Genomic DNA, 9701 nt, shown 5'->3' on the forward strand with positions numbered 1-9701 from the left:
TAACCATTTCCCATTAACTACTGATATAGAGGCGTAGAGCAAACAAAGACTCCACCGCGACCTCTTTTTGTGATTCCCACCTCTTCATTCCTTAAGGAGTTTCTCCACCACTCAAAATCAAATGATTTACCTTCGATCATGGCAAACTGCCTTCTTCTTGCTTCGGGAGATCTTCCATTCGTCATGTCCTCTCACGTCACAAACTCCATAAAATCCACACCCAAGAAATGTTATTCCCCCAAGAAAATAAAATTCAATGTCACATCTGCTAAGTCACTACCTATTCCCGGCCTCGTTATTGGTTTCGGTATACTTAGTTAATATATTTTGGTCGTGGATCTGTTTGGGCCTCTTAAACAAGAATTCATCCCAATTCAGGTTTGTCACACACTCACACCTCAAATATGCGATAATAATCTCATGGAGTCATATGATAATAGGGGGCATCCATGATAATAATCTACTAGCTCATGCCCAAGTATAAATGAAGAAAGAAGACAATAAGAAACCTCGTTTGTAATATATATCTACATTTTATTCTTTTTTCGGCTATCCACCAATCTTTCAAACAAAATAAAACTTCTAATGAAGTTGGAAGTAATTATCACCTATACTCGGACATAATTCTTTCATATGCTTTAAAAATAGATGGACTCGGAAGGAACTATAGATACATGATCACGTGCAATTACCGAAAAAATTAGAAATCCCGACATAAATTTTTCCATAATCCAATATATTAAATAACTCGTCATTGTAAACATGAATGAATGAGATCATAATCTAAATATTTCTCTAACTCATTCTTTTATATGAGATTAGTAGTACGCAATTGAAATCGGATTTAGGGTTCGGTTTTAGTTTGGGTTCAGTTTCAAGCTTTTTAGCCTTTTTAACAGGTCTAGGGCTAAATTATCGGGTCGGACTCAGGTCGGTTTGGTTTTAGAGAGTGTGACCAAACCCTACTCTATGTATTTTGGTATTGGTTCGGATTTTATTAGGTTCGGACAGGGTTCGATGCGGGTTTTTTGTTCGGGTTTGGGTTTCGGGCCAGTTGGATATCTCTACAAATTCCTCAACGGAAAGGCACACAACTTCATCCACTTTATCAGAATCTTGTGATGTGGATTTTTTGATGTTACAATATTTACTGGATTCATTGGTTTTCTTAGCCATTCACCATCATGTTACCCAAGTTTACATCCTCACTAAATACCAGTATTCCACAAAGTAAAAAAGCAAGCTACCAAGGCATAATTTACGTAGTGCTTGACTGCTTGTTATGCCATCTGTTAGGTGATTTATCGAGTCTTGCCAAAACAAAATGTGTCAATATCGTAAGTTTCGTATCATTGAGTTGGCAAGACACAATAATGTCATGTATTTTCCCGATCACAGGAGCAAATAGCAATAACTTCGTGTTGTGTGTGTGTATATATTTTTTTTTCGATAAACTATGCGTGTGTATATAGCATGTGTATCCCCTGTACATATCAAGCATGCATCCACTCAATTTCTGCCCATCGTTTGTCTTCTGAAAGTGTCAAAACACAAAAAGTTCTTCGGAGGGCTACAAAATTCCATTGTACATTGTTCTCTCTCTCTCTTTTCAATTTTACTTGGAATTTGGAAAAAAAAAAAAAAATAATAATAATAATAATTGCAGCTAGTAATTTAATTGCATGATTTGTACCAATATTACCATCCAAACAAAATCTATTAGGATTATATTTGTACCAATATAATGAAAACGCTACTCTAGTTTAGTTTACCACAAAGACAAGTTCAACTAAATATTTTCTTATAGCGCAAAATATGGATTCTAATAATCCTCAAAGAATGATTGATCGAATCACAGCTTCCCACTTATAATTTTAAAAACATTTAATTCACGTGCACAAGAATTTTCACCAAATTATGCAACAAAAGACTTTTGAAAAATAATGCAAAATTTACAAGGACAAAAAAAAGATAAAGCATATGGTTGACAAAACAAGATATATATATAAACTACCAACCACATGAAAACGGTTAGGCAGCAAACTACAAACTTACGAACTCTCCTCTGTTAAAACAACAAAAAAAGAAGAAGCCAAGTTTGAGTTCCATCAAAAAAAAAAAAAAAAGTCCCATGGCAATATCTCTACAGTTCAGTCGTTTCTCAATCTCATCAGACCATCTTTGTTTACCTGAACCTCGTTTCCAGAAATGTATAAAACCATTCACAATTCGGTGTCACAGCAACGACCCGTCTTCTTCTTCTTCAGCTGTAGAATCTGAATTTGATGCCAAAGTGTTTAGAAAGAATTTGACAAGGAGTGAAAATTATAACCGTAGAGGTTTTGGTCGTAAAGAAGAAACTCTTCAACAAATGAATCAAGAGTACCAAAGCAGTTAGTCTTCTTCTTCTTCTTCTTGTTGTTTGTTTTTAAGTATTTTTAAGACACCCCCTTTGTTTTGGAGTGATTTTGAGACACCCCTTTAGCTTGAACTTGATGTTTGAGCTTGTTGAAGAGGAAAAATGTGTGAAAAAGGAACATTTAGAAGGTCAAAATTGTTAATTTGAACAAGTCAATGGAGTTTGACAATTGTCAATAGCTATAAAGTACATTAATTTTATTAAGTGATTGAGTTTGTGTTTGTTTGGGTGTTAGGTGATTTGATAAAGAAGTTGAAGGAGAATGGATTTGAGTATACATGGGGAAATGTTACTGTGAAGCTTGCGGAATCGTATGGATTTTGTTGGGGAGTTGAAAGAGCTGTTCAGATTGCTTATGAAGCTAGGAAACAGTTTCCAGATGAGAAGATTTGGATTACTAATGAAATTATTCATAATCCAACTGTTAATAAGGTATCTGTTTTCTTCGATTTTACTCTGAGTTCGTCTTTTAAGCACTGGTTATCGTGTTTGATTCCCTGAGTCTGTGTGTTGGAATCAAATACATGTCTATATTGGATTCATAGCAAAATTTATGAAACTTATGGCCTACTACGTTTTCACAAGTGTTTTAGAAGTTTTTTTGATATTGAATCTTACAATGTTATGTAATTCTGTGGAGGAGGGTGAGTAGTCTTGTCTTTCCATGGTCATTAACCAGATCTAGCCTCATCAGATCTTTTGGTTTATCAGTGTGCACTGTGCAGCATCTGTTGGCTGGATGTAGAAGAGAATAATGGGGAATTCAATGATAAGTTAATGAATCTAAACTTCCCATAATCCCATATGATTGACAAAGAGATAAAGTCAACTGTTAAAGGTCCTAAATAATTAGTCAAGTTTTGGGAAAGGTAGATGCTCAGCACCTTTCATGATCAGCGGTTTCGTGTGTTGAAGTTGTTATATAATATAGATATCAACTTTTAGCATATGAAGGTGGGTCAAAAACATATGCTCGGTCAGTTTAAGTATAGTTCATACCAAATGGTATTTTAAAAACTTGTATGAGTGGATTACGCTTCCTTTTACACATTTTCAGCCATGATAATAGTGTTAAGCATAATTTTCTACAAGCAAGAAATTTTTGCCGACATACTGAAAAGTCTATTTTTATTGTTTGAACTAAAGTATCTAGTTGTGTTAAAAACCTCTACTGAGAAATGTTAGATAACTCATTGCAGAGACTAGAGGAGATGGAAGTTCAGGAAATTCCTGTTGGGGACGGAATAAAACATTTTGAAGTTGTTGAAAAGGGCGATGTTGTGATTTTACCTGCTTTTGGAGCCGCAGTGGATGAAATGTTGACTTTGAGCGAGAAAAATGTACAAATAGTCGACACAACTTGCCCTTGGGTGTCCAAGGTAATCTTTTGAATATCAATCGTGCTTTCCTAATCTATGGCGTTTAACTTTAATGTTTGTCATTATCTTCTCTAGCTTAACAAATCCTCTTTGGAATTTGGTAAAAGGTTTGGAATACTGTTGAGAAGCACAAGAAGGGGGAGTACACATCAATAATCCATGGTAAATATTCTCATGAGGAAACCATTGCAACTGCATCTTTTGCTGGGAAGTATATCATTGTGAAGAACATGGATGAGGTATGATTTTTGCATTTTGGTCAAAGTTTTTTGTGCTTATGACGATTCTTATAGTTATCTGAACTGTTAAGTCCTACATCTCGTATAAAAATACACACTCCAAGCAAGTACAATTGAAAAAAAAAAAAAAAAAGGAAAAGGAACTCATACATCTCCACAGTAAAGTGAAGTATTCTAATTGTATTTAATTGAAACAGGCGTTGTATGTATGTGATTACATTCTCGGTGGTGAACTTAATGGAACTAGCTCAACAAAAGATGCATTTATGGAGGTAAATCAGTTGCTTACTTTACCTTAACTTTATGATTATGGACCTGAAATTAAGTTTGTAACTTGACTACTGTCATACATACAGAAATTCAAATTTGCAGTTTCCAAGGGATTTGATCCAGAGCAGGATCTAGTGAAATTAGGAATTGCAAACCAAACTACAATGCTGAAGGGAGAAACGGAAGAGATTGGTTAGTCAAATTTTGCACTGACATTCTCATAGATGCAAATCTCTTTACAATGTTCAGGTCTCTCATTGTTATATTTTGTAGGTAAACTTGTTGAAAGGACTATGATGCAAAAGTATGGAGTGGAAAATGTCAATGAACACTTCATAAGTTTCAATACAATTTGTGATGCCACTCAGGTAGTTCTTCATCCTCATTTTTCGTGAAGCAAACATTCAAATATATATCAACACGTCATATATTAAAATATAGTGAGCGGGGCCCACATATAAAGCAAGTATGTATACTCTGTTAGTACTTCTTCCAATAATTTGTCATTCTCTGACTCGGGAATTCAATAGTATCGTCAGATGTTAAGTGGGCACTGCTTGGACATGGCTGAGACACTGCATTGACACTTGACAGCACATTTTCATTAAAATGTGGCATCTCCTTCAGATGTCCCTTCCATTTGGAAATGTCCATGCAAGAGAACATTGTTTTTCTATGACTCTGTCTCCCACCAGCCATTGTCAGAATCTAATAGCAGGTCAACTGGTTAATTTGTTAAATCTTTCGGAAACTCTTCCTGTACGGGTGGCACTTTAACATATTTTACACTGCCCCTTGTTACATAATTCTGTCAAAGTAGCTCCTCTTAGGACTTGTTTCCTATCAACCACTCATTTGATTCACCTTAACCTCACAACTTAACAGGGTGTCTTGCTCGTGTTATTTCATTTTCCCTTTCTTTTTCCCTGTCTAATGGTACTTGTAGTCTCATCTTTCACAATTCATATATGTTTTCTTCATTTCATTGCTGTGTATTAGTAGTGATATACATCAAGATTTAAACTCACCCGACTCATATCTGTTCTAGGTGGTTGGTTTCATACTTGTTTCTGGTGCAATTTTTTTATTTAGTTTTTTTAAAGTTTGTTTCCTTGGATGTGGTTACCTGTGATATAAATTGATATCGACTGCTGAAGAAAATATTCTCTCTTGCATTTTTTTTTATTGGTAAGCCTGTTTTAAATGAGATCAGTAACTCTTTGATGCTGGCGGGGTTCGAGCCCCAGACCTCTGGTATCATCACCCAAAGGTTTTACCGACTTTGCTAGTCGGCACCTGCTCTCTTTAAGTGCATTGAGTTATATGTTGTCTCAAAATCCTACTACAATCCAAAATATTTAGTTCACATTTTCATTTGTATATTTCTCTGAGTCAGTTCTTTTGTGGTTCGAATTACTTTTTTCTAGGAACGACAAGATGCAATGTACAAGCTCGTTGAGGAAAAAGTTGATCTCATGTTAGTGGTTGGGGGTTGGAATTCAAGTAACACTTCACATCTTCAAGAGATTTCAGAGCTTCGTGGAATTCCTTCTTATTGGATTGACAGTGATATAAGGATAGGACCAGGAAACAAAATTAGTTATAAATTGAATGTAAGTCCATATAGTAAAAGTAAACTATTTCTGAAAGCAGTTGTCATTTTCCTCTTGTTGTATTGCCTTTTATATGCTTTCCTGACAGCTATATTTTTTACAGCATGGTGAGCTCGTTGAGAAAGAAAATTTTCTTCCTGAGGGTCCCATCACAATTGGTATCACATCAGGTGCTTCCACCCCGGATAAGGTAACTATTGTAACCTAGTTTATAACTGAACTTTAGTTGAAAGTACACACCCTTCTGCATATCTTGCCTACTCCACTCATAGTCATAGTAAACAAGTAAACATAAGCGCATCTTTCTTTCTTGTCTTTCCCTTTGGTTCAAAACCATGGATTTGCTCCTGTCCATCCCTTTTATAGCTATCTACTTATGGAAAGAAAATCATGGTAAAACTTTTGTAGTTAAACCAGCGTACTGTTAAATCTCCCCTCCTCAGGGCCTTCCGGCCCAAACTCCCAAAGCTTGACAAGGCCACGCCCAAACTTCCAAAGCTTGACAAGGTCAATCCATGTTCCGGAAATGTTGAAAACTTTTCTCGGCGGATTGATTTGTATACATATTGAAATAGTATCGTTCAAGAAACTAGTAATTCATCTCAGCGATGGATTACAAAGTTGTAAGCAAGACAGTTTTGAGCTTGAGTTTAAACCTTCATATCAAGGATCAGAATTGAGATTAGACACTTTGGTCTTTGGGATACTAATGTTTGTTATTTGAGATGCCATAGAAGCTTGCAAGATTACCATTGTAGCTTGCAGGCTTCCTCAGTTTTTACATTGCATTGTGAGTATGTCTTGCATGATTAAACATGATTTGTGATACTGATTCTTGTTTGACTGAATCAACCAGGCGGTTGAGGATGTTCTAATGAAGGTGTTTGAGATCAAGCGTGAAGAGGCCTTGCAGTTAGTGTAGTTTCAGTTTGCAGACATCTGAGGACAAATTATGTTGAATATGTATGATTGAATAACTTGTATGTATATTTGGGTGGAGTTTGGCTTTGTATCTGTGTATGTTTAGTTTTTCTGGTGGGGGAAGGGACGGTGTGGAGCCGGAGTACCAGTACATGTTAGTTATAGAGCATGTAACTTAAAAATTCATAAACAACAATCGTGTTCTACTGTCAAGTATTCTTACACTAGGCCATGACCGGTGCACTTACGTCTCAGTCTCATACTTGTAAATGGTGCAGTTGCAGTTGGAATTAAGGGCTGGTATGTTGTGAAATCTTCACACCCCAGTTAAAACATTAACGTCCAAACGAAAGCCGCTTAAAAAAAAGAACGGGAAAAATTATACCTTAACTTAATGTGTTGGTGCCACAAAACTTAACTTTAGAATCCACAGAACTTAAAAGAGCTAGGTAGGTTGCTCTAGTCTAAAATATAACTTGGTAAGGAACTAAGGATGTGCTAAAAGCCTAAAGGTGGCTTGTTGTAGGTGCTTCCTCCACCTATATATTGCAAACGTCTTGCTGATACAAACCTAAAAGTTACACAATTTTCATTCGTTCTTTCCAATACTTTATTAACAATGGAGCATTGCCTTCCGAGCAGGAGGAACTGGTTTCACTTACCTCAAGATGTCATGGTTTTGATTTTTATGAAACTTCGGGTTATTGATTTTCTCTTTAGAGCTCAGTTTGTTTGTTCTTCATGGCGAAAACTCGCCAAAGAACTCGCTCTATTGATATGCGAGAACCTAAACTAGCCAAGGAGCCTGATCTTTTTCTTCGTACAGCAGAGCTGCGGGACGATCCTGTAGACACACACACGTTACTATAAACCTAAGACAAAAATGGCTATAGAAGCCATTACTAGAAGCTGTGGGCAATTGGTTGAGTTCTCTATTATTAAATCAAGTTTTAAGGCGGCTTATTGGGGAGACATCGAGCAGTACTCTGAAGTGTCTTCGACTTGCAAAGTGTATACATGTTTCAGAAGATACATTGATCAAAGTTAGTAACAAACTCCCTTTGCTGGAAGAGTTTGAACTGTGTCATTGTTCACTCTGGTCGAAAGTGATAAAAATTGTTGGTCGTTCTTGCGTGCATTTGAAATCCTTTCGATTGAATCACCATGAGGTCCTGTACATACCTGCACGTATTAGAGAAGAGACAAAGAGTTTATCGGAGGGCACGTAATTGCAAGAAGTTTATCAGAGATGGGCTTTATGAGAATGCAAGAAACAAAAAGGGATTTTAATGATGCCTCAGTTACGATGTCAACATCTTTTCGGGACCTCATTGAATGATGAAGGTCTGAGAGCCATCCTGATGGCTGTCCACACCTTGAGTATCTAGATCTTCGACAATGTTTCTATGTTGAGTTCAAAAGGGATTTACAGTTTTGCACGAAAGATGTGAGGGCATCAGAATTTTTAAGGCTATGCGATGACTACTGATGATTATGAGTACGACGCCCAACAATAAATTGGTTTGAACTACATCGTGATAAACATTGTGTAACCGAGTTTCTGATGTTTATGGTTTTGATTGGGAAGATGAAGACGAAGAATGGTTTTGACTCAGAGAGATCTAGACTAAACACATCCTTATGTTAGGGAACTAAAATCATTGCTAACTAGTACTTTTTGTTTTCTTTTTATTTCCAATAAGTTTTTAGGAAGTTGAGTTAGAGTTAAGTAAAAGTTTAATTTTATCTCAAGTAGTTGATATTCCGTGTAAGAGCTAGGAGTAGCTGCAAATATTTTCATTCATTGCTTATATTAAGAATAAGAGAGTCAACTAAATTAGTGTCTTCCTTTTCCCCCTAATCTATCAAGTTGGGATTATTCGCTAAATTAGTGAGTGATCCTAAATTCCTAATTCATGGTATCAATTATTTTCGTTATACTTACAACAACGATGCAAGTTAATTAGTGTTGAAACAGAAACAATATAATCTTGTAATTTCATCTGGTTGAAGCATTTGCTCCCAGTCCATCCCTTTTAGCTAACTTTTGTTTGTGAAGGTACGCAGGGTAGAAATGTTGTATAACCAGCAGTAGAGTTAGAAATTGATCCCAGGACATTGGCGTGAACCCCCAAACCCCAAGGCATGATCGACCACAGGGCTACGTGTTGGGAAAAATGCAAACTACTATTGTTCATATGTTTGTTATCTGAGAGGCCATTTTAGCTTGCAAGCCTACTCAATTTTCACATTTGAAAATTGAAATGGCTTTGCATGACTAAATTTGATGTTACCATGGAGACGGACAAAGCAGTTGAGAATGTTTTAGCGAGCAAAGATGTTTGACATCTAGGGTGAAGTTGCAGTTTATTGTAGGTTCAATTTCCAGACGTCATATGGGCATCTGAGCATCTCTTTCTACATCTAGGAGATAAATGTTGCCTGGTCGGTTCGCCTAATGATGGAGATCCTTGCTAGTTTTTGTGATAAGAGTGATGGAGATCTTTATTAGAAGATGGTTACGAAAGATTCTTTTGTATTATTTCTCTCCTGTTCAAAACCACGCATTTTCTGGAAGCAGAGACATGGGAGAATTTGATTACCTCTTTGCAAGGAGGGTGGGAACAAATGCCAAGACCAATTCTGCTGGATATATATTTGGATGTATAGATCCAAGGATGGGGTGGTGCGTATGCGTGTGTTGGTGCACCTTTTTAATTTAGAATCCACAAAATTTTGGCCCGTAATTGGTGCACTCTAGTTTCTCAATATAAATCACCTAGAGGCGACTGCACTAATCATAGCCTTCATAGGTAACTCCACTGCAGAAACCCTATCCTTTCTTTCCAATACCTAAACA

The 9701-nt window shown here is 36.5% G+C and overlaps 1 protein-coding gene across 1 annotated transcript; it reads left to right on the forward strand.

The window, feature by feature from the left end:
* The first annotated feature begins 1907 nt into the window (after nt 1–1907).
* Nucleotides 1908–7054, forward strand: HDR (4-hydroxy-3-methylbut-2-enyl diphosphate reductase). The gene is made up of 10 exons (XM_086583589.1): nt 1908–2393; nt 2655–2851; nt 3619–3798; nt 3906–4037; nt 4235–4309; nt 4394–4499; nt 4581–4675; nt 5735–5920; nt 6024–6110; nt 6777–7054. The coding sequence occupies exons 1-10, from the start codon at nt 2132–2134 to the stop codon at nt 6840–6842; spliced, it is 1386 nt and encodes a 461-aa protein (XP_086439715.1). The 5' UTR covers nt 1908–2131; the 3' UTR covers nt 6843–7054.
* The last annotated feature ends 2647 nt before the right edge of the window (nt 7055–9701 follow it).

This window comes from Coptis chinensis, chromosome 2 (genome assembly GCF_015680905.1).
Source record: "Coptis chinensis isolate HL-2020 chromosome 2, ASM1568090v1, whole genome shotgun sequence".
NCBI lineage: Eukaryota > Viridiplantae > Streptophyta > Magnoliopsida > Ranunculales > Ranunculaceae > Coptis > Coptis chinensis.